This window comes from Rhipicephalus microplus, chromosome X, assembly GCF_043290135.1.
Source record: "Rhipicephalus microplus isolate Deutch F79 chromosome X, USDA_Rmic, whole genome shotgun sequence".
Lineage (NCBI taxonomy): Eukaryota > Metazoa > Arthropoda > Arachnida > Ixodida > Ixodidae > Rhipicephalus > Rhipicephalus microplus.
The window spans coordinates 347,493,101-347,519,018 of NC_134710.1; the positions used below are offsets into that span (position 1 = coordinate 347,493,101).

Here is a 25,918-nt window from a genome sequence, read left to right on the forward strand (position 1 = left end):
ACGCTGTCTATGGAGACTTTGATATCAACTGCAAAGTGATTTGTATAAGGTGCCTTTGTGCTTTTGCTCAGAAAACTTACGCAGCGGAGCGATAGGTATTGTTTACTTTCTGCATAAACACTAGGAACAGACTACATCTGTTTTCCCCAGTACAAGAAATTGAAAATTATCCTTCAAATTCTAAATAATGTTAGTGTGCTCCATTATTCTTGTTTATACAGTCATCATCAGCTATAATCTTCATCTTCCTTGTGCTTGATTCTGGCCCGCACCTGCGTAATTAACGAATTTGCAGCGTGGTTCAGTTCAGTCAAATGTGAGCTCGAAACAAAAAAAAATTCATTCATTTGCAAAATATTGCGTATGAGTATATCGCACTGCCATGATACCTATATACGCGAGCGTTGAAAGCACGTAACCTTATAAGTCCAGCTATATGGGCTACTGTCGGGACCATTCTTCCCAAGCAGTGCCGATACAAAAGTACAGACACGGTTTTTTGACATCTTTTGCTGCAATAGCTGCCTGAAGTGCGACACTCCGTTTCATGGACAGGTGAATAGAGCTGGGGCCAACGTCTAGACTAAAGGAGATCGTACACAAATCGGAAACTTGTATTTTGATAGATCAGCAAACTCCAACAACAAAAGAGACTAGCATTGTCGAAATGGGGCCTTCATGAATATTTATCGCTCGGTCATTTATTATTTCATGAGTTTACTCGTATTACTGGGTAATCAGCGTGCATGAAAAGCCACATTGCAGAGTTGTATATTTGATTGTGAACTTTGCGAACGCATGTCTCCGAAAGAAAAGAGCTGACGATAGCGTTAGTAACAGACAGTTCATCCAATTGCCCGTGATTCGTGATCGGTCATCATTTGGTCAAAAGTATACAGGGAGAAAGAACGCCAACGCCCTACACCCGCTGTCTGAACGCTGGGTTCAACAGAAAGAGATGTATGATCTTTCTGGGGCAGGACAGGCACGCAGCAACCTTCAGTTTGGCTTCGATCTCGAAGCCTGATTCCGTAGTACGATTCTGTTGTTTAAAATGCACATAATGTTTGCGTGTCGTGGCTAAGCAGCTGAAGTGTCTGCGCATTACTATATTCCACTTTCAAGGTCATGCCGGTGAACCTGAAACTGGTGCGTCATTTGCTGTCTATAATTTCGGTACCCATAATTTAGCTTTGTGTTCAAACTTCTACACTTATGTGATAATATGTTTGAGTACAGCAAATATATTATACCAAATACGTTGTTTTAGATTCTAACTTCATTTTTCTATCTTTCTATATTTCATTGGATCATTCTGTTGAGTTATGATATGAAGGATATATTTTGCCCCGTGACAAATATCCACAAGAAAGTTTTCTATGTGTACGGATTCACTGATGGCGAGGACTTCTTTTGTGGCACCGCAGGTTTAAATTAGGATAATATCGTTGTAATGATTCGATACCGAGGTGTATTTCCTACTCTGAGCCGTCCTCGGTGTCTCACCAAGTAAGTATTAGTGGGAATGACAACTACAAGGTGTGCGTCTTGTTTGACTTAAGACGCTTTTGTACTAGCATTACCACTTCTTTTTACTCCATGCAGTAGAAATCACGAGAAGTAAACAAAATGCACAAAAATTCAAAATTTCCATCTATTTTTTTCAGCAGTTCTCCCGTTATTTTTTCTGTTGAACAAATAAGTTAATCGCTATCCTTGAAGTGTAACAAAGAAAGTGCCTTCACTTTCGTTTTTAGACCTCGTGCTGATTACGTCAGTGAGCGATGATGATTCTACGCACCTTCAACACACGATCCAAGTACGTAAGTTTGGTAACGTGGCTTTTCGTGATGTCTCCCGCTGCCCGCTTCCCGAACACACTGTCGAGTTCCGCATGTACCTTTCGCTGAACTCCGGGGTTGATGGCGAGTGCGAACAGTGTCCACGTAAGCGTCTGAGCCGATGTGTCGTGACCCTGAAATGAAGGTTAATTATTAAGAGTGAAAAAGGTTTATTTCTTGTGTAAAGTAAGTCTTGCCATGTGTATGGTATGTTTTGTCAATTGTTTGAAGTAGAAAATAAAGCGGGGTGGCTCCTACTGGCGATGACAAAAGCTTAAATGATGGTCGCAATAAACTGATTTTACGAACAGCTTGCGGAATAATAGGATATGAGTCTCTTGCTTCTTTTTTATGTGTTGAACGTAAGGTCATGATAGCCAATAACAGTAATAATATACAATCTATTATCAATATTTAACAACTTACAATATATTTCAAATTTTATGACAGTATATATGTCACCGTGTGCACATCAAAATTTAATAACTTTTTGAATAATATACTCTCTCTCACAAGTGCAAAACTAGTGTCTTGGTAGCGTTCAAGCCTGAATGCAGATTTGGTATCTCTGATTATACCCGAATTTCTTTTCTTTGTTCTTTTCTTTCTTCTTGCTTGCTCTACACTACCTACTGTCTTTTAGTGTGAACAGCTCCTTGATTGCGAATCAACATGAATTTCTCTATGATCGCTCAGCTATCACGAACCTGACTAAGCTTCCCAGCAAGCATGCAGACACCATCAACTATGACCTAAGCGAGGCCTTTGACGTAGTCATGCACTCACTGCTTATGGTTAACCTCAAGCACTTTCACGCTTAAACTTCAGTTGTCAGTCTCTTGCACGGTTGTGTTCTTGGTAGACATTGTTGGGTTACCGTAAATTACCAAAGGTCCTCGTCGTACAAGGCAAATAGTGGGGTTCTTCGACATTCAGCATTAAGTATGCTTTTTTGGACAGTTTATGTAGGACACATTCCTTCCAGAGCAAAATTCTTTATTTCCATATGTCGATGACCACCAGACATTTAATTACACTAGTGCCGTGCAATAAGATTTGTTTCATTTTTCTGAATGCAGCAAGAATAGTTGTTTTGCATGAATTTCTGCTAAGGCTAAAGTAATGCACTTAAATCTCGAAAAAACAAACACGATATATTTCTTCTATTCTTTTAATCTGTATCGTTGTGTAATTAAACGTTTGTGAGATCAATGACCATAGTGATTGGTATACCTTGACATTTTTCTACCCGTATTTATCACGCCGCAATGGGGAGTCTTTGTTCTATCAGCTCTTTTTGTAGACTAAATCAAGAACCCCGTGCATTTGAAAAAATTTTACACTTCGTGTGTGAGGACGCTCTCGAGCGGTGGCTATTGGGAAGTGTCGGTTGAGCGCTGGCTTTTCTGTGTAAAGAAACCCATCACATTCGTAGCAGCTTTGGTTGGGAACAATTTATATGGGTAGCGTTACTTCCATGCCATAATTCTTTGATTTCATTTGTCGATGACCTCAAGACATCTTATGACACTAGCACCATGCAATAAGATTTCTTTCATTTTTCTGAATGCAGCAAGCATAGTTATTTCGCATGAATTACTGAATATGGCAAGGCAGCCCTACATGGCATTGCCTCGCCATGTCGTCATGGACCAAATGAATAGTTAGTAGCTCAAATAAGACTGGTTCATCACCGGGCTATAGAGAAGCAACATGACATCGCGTAATAATGGACACCTGGACACTGCAGCATAGATGGAAGCGACCGAGCAGATGAAGACCCGATCTGCTCATGATGATGCCTCTTATGCAGCTATACCATTATCATGAACGGACGTCGCTACAAGGTTTCAATCACTTGCACGAGAACTGACACTCACTAAGTGGAATTCACCGGCATTCACCAACGTCCGCCTCCAGAAATTGGACCCACACCTACAGCTCCGTCTTCCATCAGGAATAACCAGAACTGAGGAGACTCTTTTGTGCCGTCTCTGGATTGAGGTGGCCTTTACCAATGCTTATTCGTTTCGAATCTGAATGAGCAGCAGCCCTATATGCGACAACTATGGCTGCGCGGAGACATTTTGACATGTTCTCTGCAAGTGTCCTCGCTTCATTGCGCCAAAAAAAGAACTGTCTAAAGTTTTAGATAGACTAGACAAACGCCAATTGTCAGAAGAAAGGGTATTAGGACACTGGCCGAAACCGTCCTCGGCACGCAAGGCATTAAGAGCGTTGTTGCGCTTCTTGGTCTTAGAGCCACACTGTAAACAGCGTCGTGGATCGTACTGCTAACTTTATCTTTTTTGATTTCCTTCAACGTCTCTTTTCTCTCATTTTTTACTCCCCTTACCCCCTTCTCCATCACAGGGTAGCCCACCAGTCCGAGAACTGACTAACCTCCCTGGCCTTCCCTCTTCCACCCTTCTCCTCCTCCTCCTCCTCCTCCTCCTCCTTACACTGTAATTTCTGTTCCCCCATTTCAATGGAATGTCATTTCTAATTTGAATGGTAAAGCCATAGTGTGGCCCCAGAAAAAAAAACTAATAGTCAAAGCTTCACGAAAACGACTAACGGTGTTCTTATAGTACCATGAAATCATAGCCATTTCGAATAATTTATCATCAACGACAACCTGCAGAGCCCAAGAAATATGTTTTCAAACCTCACAGCATCACATCTATAATGTCCTTGAGCTGCTCAGATTGATTGATTTTAAAATTACGCATAATATTGCAATTCATATCTTGTTTGTGCCTTTCTTTTTAATATTGATTGTGTTCTTTTTGTTGCATGTTACCTTAATCTGAGTCTTTTTCACTGTCCAACCAATTTTTCTGAGCCCTCGTGTGTTATGAAGTAGTTTCACACATTATTGAAGTTCATATTTCTCCGTTGTAATTTCGGTCTAACTTGCATATTATTGACTGTAAAAAAACGAGTGCATTATTGTTCATTGATATTTTTGTTGCCTATAGTAATATGCCTTGTTCTAACGACTTCACTTTTTATTCCCATATTTTGTACGTTTCTTCTTGTATACCGCCATCATTATTTTTTAATATTTTCTTTTTTTCTTCACGCTTGCGCCACCGCTTGAGCCTAAATTTTATATTAACAGTATGTGGTGTTCTACGTCCCAAACTCACATGATTTTGTGAGATGCCGTGTAGTGTAGGACTCCGGAAATTTCGACCATCTTGTGTTTTTGAGCATGCGTTGAAATCGCACAGCACACGGGCCTCTACCATTTCACCTCCGTTGAAAGGCGACTGCCGCGGCTTGAATCAAACCCGCGACCTTTGGTCAGCAGCCGAGCACGCTAGAACCTACAGTTGTTCCTCGGCACGTTTCTTACGAAAATGTTTTTAATCAAGAATCATTTAGGTATTTTTGTATTTATTTATTTGAGATTTGTCTAATTTTAGGTATCTTCATCCAAGCGAACTTCGGCGGAGGATACTCCTTCTCTTGCACTTTCCGGTCAAACCTGGCATCTGCAGCAATAAATCTGATATGTCATCGTTTTTTCCAATATTATCTCCCAAGTAACATGATAATTTGGGGATGACGCACACCCTCAATAAACCTACAGCAAAGCCATGAAGCATCATGAAATATTTGTAAGACCTTGCTCTACATAAATATGTAGAAAAGCAACGATATTCAGAGGGTGTGGGTATGAGGCACTTAGTTAACAGGGCCTTAACAGATACTTTCGAGTGTGTCATATCTCCAGAGCAGTTTCACCGTACATTTTAACGCGTGATCTGAATTGCACGTGTGCCCTTTGACAAACGTTGTAGTTGTGCGTTTGCAAAGCATATCCATGTAGAACCAGCGAGAGCAGGGCGTGGGTTTCAAAATATTCCGCGTCGAACTTGTGAAACAAAGCGACAATCGCTCACGTACTTATTTTTAAATAAACCTGCCTTACAATACTTCGAATGCGCGAGGTAACATTTACAGTCATGGTGACCGACGTACTAATTGACTTAAAAATACGGTAACTAAATAACGAGCAGTAGAGTTGCAGCAGGAACCTGGTTCGCGGACAAGAGTTTGAGCTATAAAAAAAGACACATCCACTGTTATTATACAGCCATAACAAGCCTGATTTTGAAGATCAGGCCGCATTCACCGTTTAGGTAGGATAGTGAAGAATGCAATATATATTCAATGACTATGCCGGATCTAATAGCCTGTTGCACTAATACTAACAACATTATTTCAAAACCAGTTCAGGCTGCGCCCACGACCCTTCAGGTCAGGCCCTACAAGGCACAGCGATACACTCCATATTGTACTGTCTACCGCTGTTAGTTTGAAGTGCATAATCTAGAAAGGGTTTGGTGCTGTTCGAAATCGATGAAGAGTAATGCCACCCAACAGCACGTTCTTACCGCTACAGCATCACAAATTTCAAACTGTAGCACGCGATCAGAGGCCACACGTTATGTCAGCGCATTACGATGACGATAGTCAGCGAGATCGGCGCAGACGCGCAGCGCAGCATTGGTTCTTCGTTTTGTTTGCTTGTTCATTTTTTATAATTTTGTTTGTGGTTATGAAGAGTCCAAGCGAGACAGTACGACAGGGTGTGAATTGCCAACAATGGAACAGCATCGCAGGCTACGGTTGCACTGGAGACGTTTTCTGCACTTTCTGTTATGCTTTGTGTGCTGTTTGCTAATGTGACATTTCACCATCGTTGCCAGACGCCGCCACGGCGTGCAGTAGATGCTTCAGCTAACTAGTTCAAAAAGTGCTATACTATGCAGTTGTCATCTCTCAGGCGAATCTTTAGAAAAACTTTAATCGATATAAGCGCATCTGCAGAAACGAACATGTGAACTGCTGAAGACAACAAACCCTAAATATTTTCCTCTTTTCTTTTAAGTAGCGAAAAACAAATAAACACTGATGTGTAACCTTATTGGGGGACACTAGTTCCCGGCAACCACGCTCTTACAAAAAATGCATGGTCTAGCAGGTCACTCCGAATAGTTGCAGACACAGCCAGCTGAGAAAGCGGGGCTGGTGGGGCGCGTTTACCGCTCACTTTTGCCAGGAAGATCCGTCTGCGTCGCTCTGTAAACCTTTAAGGTTACAAAAAACATGGTGGCAGGCGACAGCAGCACGTGAGGGGGGGGTCGGCAGAGGCGGAAGATGTACTCTAAACAAGAGGAAACAAAATCTAGTGTCCCTGTTCATGATGGCTTTACTACGAGCGACATCTGTTTTGTGCATTTCCGTGCTGTTTGTGCTTTAAAAAATTCGGGCCGCTAATTTACTAGGGATAGCTCGAAGTACCTGAGCCACTTTTCGGACGCATTGCGAACAAAAGTGATCCATCACTTTGACCCTTGGTCTCTATAGTACCCTTGTAGATAATCAGCGCATGCGCTCACCGCGAACATGAAGGTGTCAACCTCCTGCCTCATATCTTCCACACTGAAGATGCCCTGTCGGTAGTAGTGGGACAGCAGGTCTAAGAATGCCGGTCGCTCGGCACCAGTTTCAGTGAGGGCACTGGCAGTGTCATGTGGCACCACCAAGGTCTTGCCACCGCCACCGTCGATATCGAGAACACCTTCTTTGGCTTCGTTATTCCCCGCTGAATGCCTGGCTGCCTCGGCTTTTTGACGTTCAACTATGACCTGCATTTCGCAAAAAAAAAAAAAAAGAAAGACCTTGGTGTCGCGTCTGCCGGTAGCAAGATAATTTGTTTCTTTGTAACGCCGGCGCTTCTCGTGGGATTGTTGCTCAATCCCTCCATGACGGTGTCGCTCGTGTGATAGCGCGCACCTGACAATTGTGACATATTTTTTTTCTTTCGGCGCAACTTTGATTTAGCGATTTTGATTCACGCTTGCAAACAATCTGATACACCGTACTGACTCTGGAAATGCAGAACAATAAAAGTTTGTGTCCTTCAATGCTCATAAACTTTCTTTGTTTAGTTTTTTCTCTTACTTTTTTGTCACTACCTTATCGTAGGACAGCTCAGCTATGTCGCAATTATTTCAAATGTGAGGTATACTTAAAGCAAATCACGCTGCCTTAAGTCAGGGTGAGGTGCTTTAGTAAGTTGTGTGGAATTTTTTCTCTGTTGTACTACTTCTTTACTTTTGATTCAAAGAACAAAAAAAGGTCACAAACGGACCCGAAAGTTGGGATACTTTCACTGATTTGATGATTTCCTTAGAGATTAGGACAATGGCATGAGTAGTGCAGACAAAAACTCGGACTTCCAGATACAAACTTCTTCACGCAGGCAAGGTGGCGTTGAAGAAACAGAAAGAAAATAAGAGCTACAAATGCTTATTCTCACCATGGCACTTCGTTACTGTCCAACGCAGGTTTCCTAGACTTTTATTGCAACCAGACTAGTAGGTGCGAATGTTAATACAATATATTGAATTGAAAAATACAATACAAAAAAAAGACGCGCGACGATTAGGGTGAGGCATACACAAGCTTGTCGTGTGTGTATATGTTGATTTCCCAGCTGTGATCGTTTTGCTTTATAACTTTTATTCCCACGGGTAGTTGCAATTACTTTAGTCATAAAGCACGAACAAGCTTTGTATAGACCCAGTGTGTTGCCTGTTATACGCGTAACTAGACGTCACCTTGGTTGTGAAGCAGTGCAGCCTCTTGACCACCTCTCCGAACTTGACTCCCCTCGATGTTGCCGAGTACACCACATCGAGCCAGGTCCATGGCTGCAACACCCGCTTCATAAAGAGCTTGATGGCTCTACAGTGGATGAGAGTATGAATGGAAGATAATAAGCCGAGAAAGAAACATAAAGATCACGAAACTGCTTACAGTTCATTGACGTGCCCGAAAGGGGGAGGCTCAACTACGAAAAAGGGCCCCCTGCCCCCTGCCCTATTTCACTCACACATGCATCCTGGTAACTTGAGATGCCAATCTGACGTAAAATGTAACCATATACTGTCTTGAGTGTTTGAGCTGCTCATTATATTCATTACTGTAGATCACTCACTCGTTAAGAACAGAGCTTTTTAGATGCTGTGTTAGGCCTACTTTTACAGGTGTGCTTGTGGCAAGGTTCTTTGTAGACCAATATAATTAGGACACGCCAAAAGAGGGCCCAGAAACCTGAGAAGAGTGGTAATATTCTTAGGAAAAAGCATGCCACTAGCAGTTGGCGCATGTTATGGCTACGTGCAGATTATTACGCTGACTTATTAAGCTGTACACCCTGGGCAGCCTAAGCATGAAATAAACGCATAATGAATGAGTGGCCTGGCAAGTCAATTTTTGCTTAGAAATTTCAACAAAAAGCCGAAGAAGAAAGAAAATGGTCTGAGTTAGTAGGTGCCCTGAACTTCTCATCAGGCCCAGAGGGGGGGGGGGGTGTCTCATGAGGAGCACTTGAGGTTGGTTTTACACATTCGCCATGCTTGTACCGCATTTTCTGCTGAGTACACGCACAGCGACGCTATGCAATAGACTCGAGAAGTTTGACATCCACCCCTAAACGGAAAACAGAATCATTTCCCTCTAGTCTTCCACTAAATGCTGACCGTGTTACTCTGACAGTACTGATGTGTGCCTATTTGTAACTTAGAAGTGTGGCAGCTTGGGCTAGTTAGTATGGCATGAGCTCCGAAACTGCATAAGTGGCTAATAGGATAGTCAGGCGCTTCGATCGCCCCACCACGGCGGTCTAGTGGCTAAGGTACTCGACTGCTGACCCGCGTGTCGTGGGATTGAATCCTGGTTGTGGCGACTGCATTTCTGATGGAGGCGGAAATGTTGTAGGACCATGCGCTCAGACTTGGGTGGACTTAAAGGACACCAGGGGGTCAAAATTTTTTAAGCCATCCACTACGGCGCCTCTCATAAACATATAGTGGTTTTGGGACGTTAAAGCCCACGTTTCAATCAATTATTCCACAAATTCTATGTTGCTGCTAGCTTCCCTTCCCCCAAAAGATATCCATCCCATGTCACCATGCACCCCTTAATTTGGGATATTCCCGTGTGCTCCCAAAGGAAGTCCACCTATGCCACGTTGTTTAAACCTCCAATCTTGCTTGAAACTCTGATTTCATGCGCAAAAGCGCTTTGCCGAACGACAAACCCGGGACCATAACACCTTTCCAAATCCCTTTCACAACGTCATACCAATTGTAGTTTTACAGTGCCCTATTTTCATTAAACCCTACATATCATTATCAACGTTAAACCCCACATAGCATCATCATCATTTTCATCACCATCATCACCATTATCATCATCATCTTCTTCTTCTTCTTTGTCATCACCATCATCATCAGGCGCATTGATCATACTTGTGCGGGCAGTTTCTTGTTTATATTTTCTTACGATTGTCGTAAGTTTTCATCTTTTTCACACGTTCCCTTCATCCCAGTCCAGAAGAGTCAGCAAGCCAGGTACTCTAATAAAAGTATCTCCCTGTATTTGCTTATCCTTCTCCAATTTCAAGCTTGCCAGTTGACCTAACACAAAGTTTCGAACTGAATTATAAACATGACAGAGTTTTAAACAAGGTTCTTTGATTGTATCAAATGAACTTCACGAAATATTGATGTTTTACTTGAAAACTTTTCCGGTATTTTACTCGTTATTACGATTTTAGTTTACCTGAGTGTGGTTAGCTTCTTCAAATTCATAACATTATGACACGAGGTGATGAATTAACTAGCATGCTTCTGTCTGTCTTCTTAAAGCGAGAAGGAAAATTTAGCGGCGCCATTCCAAGTGCAAGCCATAGCGGAAAGATTGAGCTCGGCTGGCAGGCAGGCTCTTGTACGTGACTCGCGGCACGCGTTGGTCCCGTTCCCCATTGTTTTCTGGGCGTCCACTCCGAAGCATGGCGGACACCACGAACAAAGGCCGAGTTGGGACAGATGAGCTGGCGTCATTACAGTATACGTCCCTTCCTACTCCGGCTTAACGAGTTATATTAGAAGCGCAGGAAAACGATTTGATTAAACAGGCTGAATACCCACTGCTTCTTGGCAAAAAAGGATGAGGATAACACTTTACTGACACCAAGAATGGGTCTAGTGAGAGGGGTAAGTTGTCAGGGAAGAAGAAGGCGATGGTCTCTCAGGCCACACTTGGTGGCCGGAAATCCTTGTATGTCGGCGACTCCCGTGGCCCAGCCCACGACCCGCAGGTGGTCTTCCGGTCATGAGCTGCGCAGACCAGCCTCCCAACGCTCCCGTCACTCAGGCCCCACAAAGGGGGATGGGGCTTGCAAAAGTAATTTCTATGTATATGAGTGATGTCAGCTCGTGGACAGGAGCCCAGACTATAGTATACAATGGGGCAAAATTTCACACTGGTGAATTGTAAAATTGGTAAAGTGGGAGTTCAATGAGCGTGTTTGCAGTCCGCACCAAACGTTTTGCTCAGCCTGAGACAGCAACATAATGTGCGGAATTGCGGTAATGTAATGTACTTTTAATGTAGGTGAGTAGGCATTCCTGGGCGTTGCGAAAAGGGGGCAGGCCGTCCACTACTAGATCGACTATTAATCGAGCTTTTTCATGGACTATTGTATTCCCGGAATGACCACAATATTCAGGAACCCACAAAATTGTCTATATTAGATCATGAAGACGGAGGAATTGAAAGATGCGCTGGGCGGGTGCATGAATTCAACCCACAGGAAAATTAGAAATGACTGTTTTAGATCGGGGAGAATATATACTTCGCCTGGGTGTGAGCTGTTGCCAAAGCAACCGCAGCTTCGTTCACCTGAATTTGTTGAGGCATTTTATAAGAAGTGGCTCAACAAAGTAGCTTATGGGCATTATCTGATAGAGGTTAAATACGCGTAGTTAACCCGTCACAGTCGCCTCGTAGTTAAGGTGCTCGACTGCTGGCCCGAATGTCGTGGGATAAAATCCTGGCCACGCTGGCCGCATTTCAATGAAGGCGAAATGCTTGAGGTCTGCTTATCTATATATTGTTCTCGTAAAGGGGCCGTGACAACAATTTTCGCTTATATTCTCTATTATATCAGTTAATCATTGGGTGTTCACAAACAAGCTTGTGAAATTGGAGCCCATTTAGTCGAGCACCCAATATTTATTAGATATCTTTGTAAACACGCGACCGGCTCGATAGCCCGACAACATTAGCGCACTCACGAGCCGTGACTTCACAAAGCGCTTGCATTGCGAGCGTCTGTATTCTGGCCAACGATTTTGTCTCGTGGTCAGCCGCGCGTACCATGGAGCTATTACCGCTGTCTTCAGCTTCCCCCCGAAAATTATGCGATGGGCATCATTTTGGGAAGAAACAGGGACTAAAATTTAAGCAGAATGGGCAGGGACTGAAATTTAAGCAGAAGACGACGACTGCACTCTTTGAAGTATAGGACGTCACAGACACAATGACCAAAATGGCGCTCTCCAGCAGTGGGCAAGATTTATATAGCCAGTGACTGTTAGGCCTTACTTCACAATAAAATGTTGTTTTACAGTTCCTTTTTTATATACGTACAAGCATAATTGACGCTCTACGTCTATTTTTCACAGAATACCCCAATTTGGTGTGCGGCCATGTATTGACACCTCTAAACAATCCCAGGTGCTAGAAGTTTTGGAGCCCTCCCCTTGGGCATCGCTCATAATCATATTGTGACGGTAAACTGCAACAGTTATTATAATAGCGCACGTAGTTGTGAAACTTCTCATTAATTTTTTTTACTTTCTTCACGTTAAGGACGCTCATTTTTGTTTTTGTTTAGAATACCGCATTTTGATTACCTACCTTTTAGTTGTTTCACCATGCACATTTGAAGAAATCCGGCTGCACAACCTATGTAGCACGCACTCGCACTCATTTACAGAAAGGGTGCCCCAGAGAAGCGGTTTAAGTGTGGGTCCAAACGTGGCGAGAGATTTAAGTGTTTTTCCAAACCGAGACGGGAGCTTCAGAAACGCGTATGGCGCGCCAGCGGGACGCCGTGAGGGTGGATTAACTGACGTACTACGTTCATTGCCTCTTGAGTTCAGGCTCAGCTAGGCAACTTGCGACGCGTCCCATCGGTATGACGTACAGACACAACATGGTGACGTTCCCTTCTACTCTCTATTTTTCACGTAAGCACTGTGAATACTAGATGCACCACACGACAGCTTGACGACAACATTGCCGCCTAGCGTTAGGGGCGCTAGTTCTGAGTAAATAATTCCCGCAAGACGAGATGAAAAACTTAAGCAGGCAGATGTTTCAAAATACTGCAGCGAAATCAACATGATAGGGACGAAACGATTTGATGAGGAGGAACGCTAAACTTTGAACAAGATTTATTTTGAATTCGCACGTATACGTGCACGCTGTTAGGTACAGAATGTCGCCGTGGCACTGGCGTGAAAATGCCAGCTCTTTATCGAAAAGCTATATGGAAGTGACACTAACGCAACTCTCGCCGAAATCGGAGATGTACTCAGAATAAACTGTTTTAATACATTTGTTTTTTCCTCTCCATCAGATGCAAAACTCACAAGAGACGAATGGCCAGACTACAGACGCCTTCAAAGCAACACGTTCATCCACGGAATATTATTGCACCATATGCGGCAAATGTTGGACCACTATAACATCTGCCCACACTTCGATGTGGTAGATACTCTAGCGCCCCTCCTATACAGAGTGCAAAGTATGCGTCCGAAGGCTACAAGCAGCTGCAAAGATGCGGACCCAAGCCTTCTCAGTGAAGCGTGAGAGGCTGCGATCTCCCAGCCTAACCTGGTTGATTAGTGTGAACTCGGTGCTCGAGCCTGGTGGGTAGTCCAGGCCAGAGGGTTCTTGGAACAAGGGACCCTCCCAGCTTCAATCACAAGCTTTACAAAATGAATGTTTCTCTCTCTCTTGATTACAGAAGTGTGTTTCAAGTTGGGCGAGCTGTCCTGACACGCAAACAGTGGCCAGATAAAAATCCATCACGCTTTTTCTTGGCGCTCATTTTTCACAAGCTTAGCACGCTCTCTTAACCTGTCATTTACGCATTTTCCTGATTCGCCAACGTACATTTTGCCGCCGCAAAGGAGTTTCATGTACTGCCCCTTCAGCACATCGAGCAAAACGCCCCCCTGGTCCTTGTCTGTTTATTGCAGTGCAACAGTTTAAAATTTTATAGGCTACTAACACAGCCAACCTGCCCCTTGTCAGCCAACATTTTGCGCACAAGCATATCATTTCGGTGACAGAAGGGCTGCGCTTGCTACGCATTATACAATATGCAGGTGCTGAAATGTTAAGCTTATTTAAACGCCTAAGCTCATGCGAAAGTTTTCACGAAATAGCTTTATGGTTATTGAGCAACCTGGTAGTGCGAAGAGTGGCGACAGTCGAGCGCTGCTATAGCTGTAGCTCTCACTTTGGAAATATGGTGTGCCAACGATCAGCATACAAAGACACGATGTACACACGGTATCGCAAAAACCAAGCAAAGATCAGCTGTTGCCCTGCCACGTGTTTGCACCGGTAAGAAGATCGCGACACTATAGTGCAATCATAGTTGCGTTACTGCTGCCCAGTTTCCGTGCCTATTAAGTTGCGCCATACGCGCTTGTTGACACACTTGAGGATAGCAGTACTTCCTCATTCGCTGTGAATATCGAACCACAAGGAGAGGTGGTATGTCTTAATGTCTTAAAACATGAACTACAAACCAACACAAAAACAATCATATGCAGTACAATATATGATGATGATATACATAAAACAGCCATACATTGAATCTAGATTGTACAAATTTTTTTTTGTCTGATTTAAATTATGGGAAATCGCGTAATTCTGTTTTCAAGTTCCACATACACGCAGCTTTCTGTTCGTGAGAAGCTTTTTGTTATTAACTGTCCGGCTTTGGTAAAGGTACAGACAGCGTGGGGATTGGCTAAAACTTCCACTAGCGAACGATGCTTACGTTGCCGGTTTTCGGTAATATAGAAAAGACTATTGTGCTCACCAACTGACAAGGATGAAAAATTTCTGAGAACTTTGTTTCTTTTATTTTTAACCTGATTCTTAAGATCAGGGTCACGAGTAAGTATTGCTACACCTCAGTTGTTTGATATACAAGAAGTTGTCAGATCTCTCCATTCTAATCCTGTGCGGCAAAGGAATTTCCTGTGGGAGTGAACGGCAAACCCACACGAGTACTTAGACTCACGTGCACATGATGAAACCGATGGGTACGCTTCCTTGTTTAGTACAACAGGAAGCCTATGTAAAGTACAGTCAAGGAAATGTTAGGAACGATTATTTGCCCTTTTATTTGAAGCTTGGACGTGATAAAGTAAACAGTAATTCAGACGAAGCATGAAAAATTATAATGAATGAAAAAAAGGAGGAACACAAAGTTTTCATAAATAATATAGAGCTTCCACCAATGCCGTCACGCACAATCAGTTCATAATACGGGCTCGCAAGTTTCAATACGTATATATTTATTTCATTTCCTCTAGAAATGGTGCTTTCGATGCCGAAACGCGGGAATTTTAGCTGAATACATATGCCGGGCATCATTGCTCTCAATAAACATTAAAAATGCCCGCTTGGACACAATATGCATGACCGGTGACGTGCACCATAATGACCAAAGTATTTCGAATAACACACATTGCCAATTATCAGGTATTCCATATTTTGTTTTGTCCTTCATTGCCTCCCTTCGTGAAACGTCTTTGACGTCGGGGCCCCTCGTGAAGGGTGTCGACACAATCGCGCACACGTGCCGCGTCCACAAACAGCCATGACCCGTTTTCGCTTTGTTTTTTTCCTCCGTAGAAGGCCGCTTTGCGTGGTACTTTCCTTGTCACACGGTGATTGTTGGTTCTCTTCGATGCGTTTTCTTTTATTTCCGGAAAACCCTCGAGACGACTCGTTAATATACATACCCGCCCTCAGCCTCTGCGCTGCTGCCAGTCTGCAGCACCATCTGATGGTGAGGTAAGCAAACTACTTGCGACAAGAGTTTTTTACGTTTGAGAGGTGGCGCTCCCTACACAAGTTCACAAGAGTTCCTGAGTATGCTCCTTACGGGACCATATACAGTATTTTTAGAGATAAATATGGGCTGGCTACCACTGGCTCATCAAGGGTACGGGGTAGGAGGTTAAATATAACCATAATTAATTATATCTGTTGTCAGCTCAATTGGTCGTTTTCGAGTCTGCTCTAATCCGCAAAAACGGTGAAGAAATGAATTATTAAGTAAGCTCGTTCCGTTCCAGTGATTTAATCTTACTGAGCAAACTGAAATGCTGCAGTCGTGATTTTTACAGTTAGTTTCACGAGTTTATTTTTTTTTTTTACAAGCATCATATATCCTGCCCTTACCCACTTCTTTGGTTCAATCAATAACTAGTCGGCCAATGGGAACGCAGTGGCAGTGGAATAACGCTCAAAAACGCTTTATAACTGTCCTGCAGAAAACCAGAATAGTAAACTAATTAAATACAGCGATTTACAGTGGCAACTGACACCGCCCAGTTATGAGGTGTGCCAATGTTTTTATTGATATGATTGTGGAGACGGGGTCGCACAGTTCAAGAATATAACCTGGCATCCTGTATAATATGCACCTTAATTTCACGGTATTCGCTTCTTGACTTCTTTGAATCGTGGCCGATATGGCCGTGATTCAACCCGCGTTATCTCCAACTCCCCTGCATGCGCAACACCGTTACCATTTCGATATTTTTTTCATTATTTGAATGTTTATTGCTTTTTTATACTGTATACGTATACGCAAAAGATCAATAATGACATGCAATACGGAGGACCCATTCTATGGCTTTCGTTGTGTTCCCACGCTGCATTATTTACGTACAGCTATCATTGCTATTCCCGCTCCACCACGCCCACAATGGGAGGCCGGATGAAAGATAATAACCTATGCAATACTCACGTTTCTAAGTCCCGTTCGTACTCGTAAACTGCGCTCGTACTTTCCTTAGAGTGGACTTTGAGACCCATGGCAGTTTCTGTAGCAATATAAAGCAAACGTACCAACGGAAGCTTTCAGACAAGCTGTTACAACCGTTCCAGTAACACGCACACCACTTTCGCATAGATGATGCTGGAACAAATATATCTATATAGTTGTTTCAGCATCAGATATGCGAAACTGGTGTACGTGTAATCATTTGGCAGCGACCTCTCTAAGTAGTCAATGAAAAAAAAAAGAACGGAGTGCTCCAGAACACAGGACAGCAAAAAACGTTGAGGATAGGCTATTGTGCCTATCCTATCTATAGGGTTTCATTCTTTTCAGAGTTTTTTGTAGATCAACGGCCACACACTAACGCTCCAAGTCACCCCGCAGTCAAGATCTCTAAGTTATCTCTTTTGTTCAGTTGTACAGAATACAGAATAAGTAGTAGTCACCATAAAAATAATTAATCACCGTTACTTAAGAATACTATTGCCAGCACGATAAGAGACTCCCACATCCGCACGACAATACACAGAATACTGACCCTACACAGGAAGTGTTCTAGCCATATACAGTTGGAAGCAGGTGTGATTACCCAAATAATACCATCAGAAAAACAGGCCATTTCTATTGGCCAGCGCAGGTTTTTATATTACTGTTAAAGCTACGAACATTGGGTGGTAACAACAGAAAGCCGCTAGCTACTATGTTTCTTCAGAAATTTTGTATCACACTAAAACTGTTCACACTCTTCGAAATATTGCGTTATCCCATGGGTGATAACGCATCATTTTCTTGCAATAAAAATGGGAAAACGAGATAATTGTATTTGCTCCAAAGTACAATTGTATCGCACCCGTTAAAGGTGAGAACGTTAGCAGCAAGACCATTAACGCGTTAACAAACATAATAATTACTGTGGTGGTTGACGTCCCTGTTCATGTAAACTTGTGTGCCGCTGCAGAAAAGGTAATTATGAAGGCATCAAGAAATTATGGTATTTGCTTTATTTTATAAAGTTTTCAGAGCCATTTCAAGACCCTGTGTACCCAGCAATAGTGCTTCGAAAGTAATGACCAGCTGCTGTTATAGATACGCAACTCTCATCTAACCTGTTGAAAGAATGCAGTTTTCGCGTGAGGCATTGTCTGATGGACATGATCATGATAATGACGATGTGTTCGTGCATAAGCAATCAAACAGAGATTTCCATTGTTCAGTGTCATATAAGTGGCTTTCCTTGAAACAGAATGAATATGATGGTTAAATCTGTTGTCCGAGTAGATATGGTGTCTTCAGAGAAGCTATATTTTTATCAAGGTTTGCCTCGTTTGCGTATTCAGTCTACCCCCTCAAGGAGCCTCACCACAGATTGTTGACAGGGCACACTTTGAGAGCGTGGGGAACAGGTTGACGTAGGTCTCGCTCGCCAGCTGGCTCAGCTCCTGGACTAGCCGGTCACCCTGCTCGTTAATGATGGGCAGAAAATTATCCAGCACCCGAAAGTGAAACGCTGGCGTGAGTAGCTTCCGGTGTTGCCGCCAGCGGTCTCCATAGCTGCGTAAAGGCGTCGCGCACCGCAATTACAATCGCGTTCAATGAACAGAGATTAGGCCGGGGACGCTAGAGGCATTGTGTTGCATTTGCGCACGCTAGGCACTTGCCTGTCTGAAAATTTGATTGATATGTGAGGTTTAACCTCCCAAAACCACCATATGATTATAAGAGATGTCATAGTGGAGGGCTCCGGATATTTACACCACCTTTCTTGTCTAATAAAGTCTTTTTTTCATTCTATTTATTCCTTGTCTATAAAAAACAAGCAGAATTTCAATAAGCACATGCATCTTTTTTAGCCAAGGGTTCGGCAGCCACTTTAGATTTCTGATGCAAAGCTCCATTATCACACAACACAGGGATCACTTCCAGGGTAATTTTTTCAGCAGCAACTATCAGTGTGTAATATAGGGTACAGATATAGGGTATAGATTGTTCGTTGCAGCACTCCACGTCCTAAATTTAACACACACGCAAAAACGATCCAGCCAATTCGATTCATAGATGTGACTTGTGGCAGTTGAGCATAAAAATAGGAGAAAAAGAAAAACACAACACGAGTTTATTTCCATGCAGACCTATAAAAAAGATACTATTTATTGGGGTCTGGAAATAATGCGCGTAAAAGTTGACTTCACAGAACTAATCATAATTTGCTCTCATGTTAATGCAGCATGTCGTAACATTGTACTGAATACTGTACGTGCAATGGACTTCGACTTAAAAAAAAAAAAATGCTACAGCTTTGCAACAAAGGCAAAGCAAGGAACGCGATAGCATTAAATTGGAAGGTCACGACCTGATTGGAAAGCAGATCGAAACGTGCCCCGCGTTTCTCACGCACAAATTACGCACAAAATGTACTCATAAGTAGAGATGAACGCGAATAGGCGTCTCAGTTGTTACTTCGCTGTGTCTGAAAAGCACGCCCTTCTCACAAATAGAGACTGTGCAATGATTGCAGGGACCTTTGGGCACCCGGTAACTACAAGAAAATCATTCAAGGGAAAGCCTGAGGCCAGCCGAGCCGTACAATCCTCCCCGCCGCGAGATAAGGGCGCGCGAGAAAGCATCCATTCCCCCCCCCCCTCCTCACCGCGAGGCAAAGTACGGGTGGGAGAGAGCGCGCCGCGCCTTCTTGATGGTAATGCTGCAAACTCGATAGTTCTCCTCGAGATATGCCCGTATCACAATAAAATTGTTCACACTCTTCGAAATATTGCGTTATCCCCGTGGGTAAGTGGTAGATATAAATAGCTTGCGTTTAAACGTTGAAGAAGGTGCTCCATTGTGGCTCACATTCATGATGGACGCCTCGCATTCATGATGCAGAGCTCCTACGTTAGATTTCGTGCGCCGGAGTCTTTTTCTCGATTATTTTTCATCCTTGCGTTTACATATATAAAGATACATATACGGTGAGTGACGGCGACGTCGACTCCGGCGGCAATGTCCCGCAGAGAGTCTCCATATAATTTATGTCGCAGTAAAAGAAGAGAAGTGTACTATAGTCGTGTAAAGCATAGGGAACAAGGAATCTGGCTGTTCATAGAGGCCCAGCGCTGCGTTCTTTTGTGATGTTAGGTCTTTTTCTGGCACAGACAAAGTTGAGTAGAACCACAGGCTGTCACAGAGAATAAAGAATGCCCGAATCCCAGCGCCACAACTAACTTGCAATGCTTGCTGTGGCACCCCCTGTATAAGCGTGGGCTTTTCGTCAGTGATCGGCTCGCATCACGCCAGGAAACTCGGCGCAGCTGCTGTGGGAAATGTCTCCGTCGGTAGGGGTGGATTATGAGCGGAAGATTCTATTGCGTGCATTTTACCTCGATTACCTCTTAAATGAAGGATTCGAATCGTTTCCCGGATCTTTTTAGTTAACATCGTACGATGAAGCGCACTATTTTCTTGCCACCAAAAACGCCTCCGTACACTCAAGAACTCTGGCTACATAACTAATAAAATAAATCAAATGAATTCAACAGTGACATTTTCTAATGCCTTCTAATTGCAGTCTAGTGCACTCATTTTAGTTAGCATTTGGATACTACCTGCTTCAAGAAGTGGCCGTTTGTGCACATGCGACGATCTCAGTGCATGCATATATATACGCGTAAACGCCTCTTTCATGCCCTCACATTGCAAGTCTATACCGCATTGAGGCTAGTGGAGATGTATGCGTTGTATGTCGTAAGGTGTGACAAGTGGGTGGAAACTAATATTGAGCTAAAACTGTGCCTTTCAAGTATGTTAGCAGTTCTATTCGAGCACATGTTTAAGTATGCGTGACTCGTAAAGTATACCTCCTTCAATACTTCGCCGATGCCCTCGGTGGCACTTTTTTTTTTGCATTCTCTTATACCTGATCTTGTAAACAGCCAGTTAAGTGACTGAAATATTTCTTTTTCTAGAGCACTAAAGTACAGAGGCTCACGACTACGCTTTTCAAGAAGTGGCGATATTCTTAGTTGTAAGTGGAAACTGACCGCAGGAAGTTATTGGGCGCCGAGGAAAAAGGATGAACGGATTGCTGCACAGTAAAATTAACCGCGTCTTTCGCTCTTTAACCTTGCCCGCCACTTACCTGGTGAGAAGGCCTCCTGACCCCAGCCACGGGTGCATGTTGTCGTAGATAACAGACTTCTTCAGGTTCGACGTACTTGAAAGAAGTGGCTGCAATCACAATTGCGTACGCACGGCATTTCAAAAAGTCAACTTCTATAGCACTGCGTGGGGGAAAATTTGAAAATCATGCAACTCCCTACCACTACAAATATAGTGTTCCTTCTTACTTTTCGGACCGGTCACCACTTAGAACGAATTATTAGTTTCACTGATTTGTCACCCGGCAGGGAACGCTTTTATATATGCGCTATTTATTTGTATAAAGCAACGTGTACTGTGCGATATGAAGGCGCGGTAAGGAACACCAAATGGTCAAAAGTTTCGGAGCCCTCCACAACGGTGTCCCTCAGAATCATGTCGTGGTTGAGGGACGTGTAAACCACTATTTACTACTATTGTGGAATTGATATTAAATGTTTTTCACTGAACATATAGTGACTTCCAAATTGGGTGATCTCCGTAGCTCGCGCATTGCTACATCGCACAACTTATAGGTCTTATGATGCAGAAAACAGTATAACTCCTACTGGTTCCATTGATTTTCTAAACATTTGGAGCTTACTTCTTTAAGAGATTTGTATCTGATTGCCCATTCAATAATTCACGAAACGAAAGCGGTACTTTCCCGCAAAAATCACCTTGTCCTCCCTCTCTAGTCGGCGGCTCCTGAAGGTTCCGCAAGTCGCACTAAATTTAAGCACATCAGTCAAGCTGTTTCAGTATTTTTACTTCGAAAAAAAGGGAAATAACCTAGGCATCCTGAGAGCCAAGTTCACGAGACACGCACACACGCGCACACTTGCAAATATCTTTTATTCCATACAGCCTACTTTTCAGTACAGTGAGCAGCGTCTTCTAGCAGGCGCGCCACAACAAAGCACCACCAGATTGAATCCCATAAAGAATAGCGCCCGAAGAGCGCTCATTAATAAACTTCATCTTGGTATTATGCAAAAAGATCGAAGATTCATTGACATTGTCATTTGCCTTCTTTCTTAAGTAATGATCATTGCAAGTTTTCTTTGTATCGCACATGATCGATGACGGTTTCTATCGAATGTATATATAGGTTTCTTTCACAGGACTATGCCTATAGCTGTCTGCATTCGACGGAACTGTACCTAGCTGCGTGAAATGAACGTTAGTTGCAAGTCTGCGTACGCGTGCGTGTCAAGTCTAGCAGGTTATTCTGTTCTCGGTAACATGCACCAACTAGTCTAACAACAAATGATTTTTAAAATTACTTCGCAAAGTTTTTCGTGCCAGCAATAATGGTTAAGATTATCTATCTAAAAAGTTGAAGACGCCGAGATTCGGCATTCAATTATTGTTGCTATATCTCATATGTGATATCGCCGATTATGAGAAGCAAATTTATTTCTTCCAATAAGCTCTGCCTCTATACAATATGAATACCATTAAACAAATAGCAGCTCTAGATCAAAATTACTCTCAGCACAAGGACACGCAATAGTGCGAGTTTTTACGTGGATGTGATCTTCCCTAGCTGTTCTATGCTTATTCTTGTTTATTTTATTTGGAACAGCACCCAACGACTTACCTCTGCTGTCTCCGCCGTGCAGAGGAACACTATTGGATACAGCCCAGCGTAGATCTTAAACACACCCTTCGGCCGGTGAATTTCACTCAGACCCCGAATCCACTGGAAAAACTCTGCAAAAATGGCACAAACTCTTACCCCAGCCTCAAGAACACTCCTGATCAATGGCCATATAAAGGTCCGAACTCTCCATGACGGCGCGTTGTGGTTTGATGATCGCCAGTACTTGCACTCATTTGGTCTCCTAAGCAAGGACAAACTGATTCCAGGACTACTGATATTTCTCGATCTTTATCCTCTTTCCGACTTTTTAGTTCTTTAACAATACTGCGTACCTGTTCCGCTGTTTATTACACTTTCCCGCATGTAGAGAAGTGAGCCATTTCAAGTATCGTTAATTTTGTTCTTGGAGATGACCAATAACAATGACAGCCCTTCTTGCATTATAAACTCGCGAACAAGGGGTTTGATCCTTTGTGCAATTCATAGGCAATCCTTCTATATATTGCACAGCTCCCCCCGCCAACCCCGTTTTGTTACAATTTGTAGGTGCTTGTATACGCGCACATATATAAAAACACGTATGAACATACATAACAAGGGTCAGACCCCGCTCAAAACATGCTCTGCCTACACATTAATGCAACTGGAATGGCTCACCAGCCATGTAAGAAACAGGTGTAATGTATGTATTGTAAACCTATGTGTGTTGTTGTATTGCCGGGTACGTGATAAGTGCCATATATATATATATATATATATATATATATATATATATATATATATATATATATATATATATATATATATATATATATATATATATATATATATATATATATATATATATATATATATATATATATATATAGCCAACCACTATACATGACCTTCATAGATTACGAGAAGGCGTTTGATTCAGTAGAAATTTCAGCAGTCATGCAGTCACTGCGGCATCATGGCGTCAATGAAGTATATATAAACATCTTGGAAGAAATCTACAGGGGATCAAGTGCTGCTATATTGCTTCATAAAAAAGCAACAAAATACCATTCAAGAAGGGTGTAAGGCAGGGGGATACAATCTCCCCAATGCTATTTACCGCGTGCTTACAGGAGGTTTTCCGAGGCCTAGAATGGGAACAGTTACGGATAAGAGTTAATGGAGAGCACCTTAGTAACCTGCGCTTCTCCGATGACATTGCATTGCTGAGTAACTCAGGGGACGAATTGCAACTCATGATAATAGAGTTCGAGAAGGAGAGCAGAAACGTGTGTCTTAAAAATAATCTGCAGAAAACGAAAGTAATGTACAACAACCTCGGAAAAGAGCAGCGCTTCGAGATAGGTAATAGTGCACTTCAAGTCGTAAAAGACTATGTCTACTTAGAGCAGGTAATAACCGCGGAGCCGAACCACGAGATTGAAGTAACTAGAAGAATAAGAATGGGTTGGAACCCATTTGGCAAGCACTCTCAAATTATGACAGGTATATTTCCCCCGTCTCTCAAGAGGTAGGTATATAACAGCTGCATCTTGCCAGTACTTGGCTATGGAGCAGAAACCTGGAGACTTACAATGAGGGTTCAGCTTAAATTGAGGACGACGCAGCGAGCAATGGAAAGAAAAATGGTAGGTGTAACCTTAAGAGACAAGAAGAGAGCAGAGTGGATTAGAGAACAAACGAGGGTTAAGGATATCATAGTTGAAATCAAGAAAAGGAATTGGACATGAGCCAGGCATTTCACGCGCGGGCAAGATAACCGCTGGTCATTAAGGGTAACTAACTAGATTCCCAGAGAAGGCAAGCGGGTTAGGGGGAGACAGATGGTTATGTGGGCAGATGAGATTAAGAAGTTTGCGGGTATAAATTGGCAGCAGCAAGCACAGGACCGGGTTAACTGGCGGGATATGGGAGAGGCCTTTGTCCTGCAGTGGACCGAGTCAGGCTGCTGCTGCTCTGATGATGATAACACACACACACACATATATATATATATATATATATATGTATATATATATATATATATATATATATATATAAAAATATATATATATATATATATATATATATATATATATATATATAGGCAGGCATGGTGGTTGAGTGGCCGTATCGTTGCAAGTAGTCAAGTAGATCCTCCGTGAAGGGTCCCAACGTGGTTTATTTCGACGTTTCAGCCTAGAGTCTGGCCTTCATCAGGATTGAGGGTACAGTTTGTTGGTGCTCAGCTTCATGCAATCTTAAATCAGAGGAGGAGAAAAAAAGAAGGAAAGAAAAAAAAGAAGAAAAAGAAAAAAAGGTAAAAAAGAAAAGAAAAGAAAAAAAGAGAAAAGAAAAAAAGAAGAATATAAGGTGGACTGTACCGGGCGCCCCCTTTCACTCTTCCTTCCCCTTCCCCCTTCATCTCTCTGCCTTTTCTCATTTTCACCTTTAGGGTGTCTGCGCGGTCTGTGTATCCTTCTTTTCACTAACGCATTGTTCCCGAGCAGACGGCGCCTCCTGGCTCTGGCGGTATATATATATATATATATATATATATATATATATATATATATATATATATATATATATATATATATATATATATATATATATATATATATATATATATATATATATATATACATACATACATATATATATATATATATATATATATATATATATATATAAGTATATAAATGCGTGTGTGTGTGGTGTGTTTGTGTGTAAGTACATTTTTCATCCTTGCTTTGTTTCAACCAGAGGTTGCGTTCATTTTCGGGACGCTTTGCAAAGCCTAGGTACCAGTTGACCAATCTCACCGCGAGTTGCGCTATACGCCGCCGCTGCTGCAGTTCATGCCGGTACTTTTAGCACTCGGTGAGTTACGCTGCATCAACAAACTTTATCAGTCATATTTAGATGATAAGAGATGAGGCTTGAGGCGTTTCATGCTAGAACAGCAGGCTGCATGGAGCAAAAGGACTAAGATGTTCCACGTGTTTCAATGTATGTCAAACTCGACAGGAATGTGAGCGAGAGCCAATGAAGTCAGACGAATCGGCAAAAATTACGCTCTTTCAACGTGTTCTTCAAAGTGTTTGCCAGTTCAGTGCGTGTATATGAAGCAGGGTAGCTTAGGAGTACCTCATTGCATCATAACTTGCTTTCTGCGCTACCGATGGGCTGATCAGCAACATCAAAACTTCATGCAACGTGTGTTCAATGCCTTTGCTGAGGCAATCGCCGTCAGCGGTGGCGGATTGGACAAAAAGCATTTTCCGGGCCACACAGGGATTACGGCAACAGACCTCTCACCAAAAGTGATGATGACCATGGAGCGTATTGCTTGAATGAAACCTGACGCACAAACCCAGCTTAATGTGC

At 42.6% G+C, this 25,918-nt stretch overlaps 1 protein-coding gene across 2 annotated transcripts in view; it reads right to left on the minus strand.

The window, feature by feature from the left end:
* LOC119161155 (cytochrome P450 4V2) overlaps positions 1–25,918 on the minus strand; it is a 52,784-nt gene that overhangs the window by 18,593 nt on the left and 8,273 nt on the right. For both annotated transcript variants that reach the window (XM_075879839.1, XM_037413507.2), the window contains exons 2-8: positions 22,547–22,659; positions 20,945–21,033; positions 18,170–18,360; positions 16,777–16,852; positions 8,480–8,606; positions 7,256–7,504; positions 1,802–1,975 (exon numbers count right to left, since the gene is read on the minus strand). In XM_075879839.1, the coding sequence (XP_075735954.1) occupies positions 1,802–1,975; positions 7,256–7,504; positions 8,480–8,606; positions 16,777–16,852; positions 18,170–18,360; positions 20,945–21,033; positions 22,547–22,659 (1,019 nt within the window). The remainder of the gene's footprint in view (positions 1–1,801; positions 1,976–7,255; positions 7,505–8,479; positions 8,607–16,776; positions 16,853–18,169; positions 18,361–20,944; positions 21,034–22,546; positions 22,660–25,918) is intronic.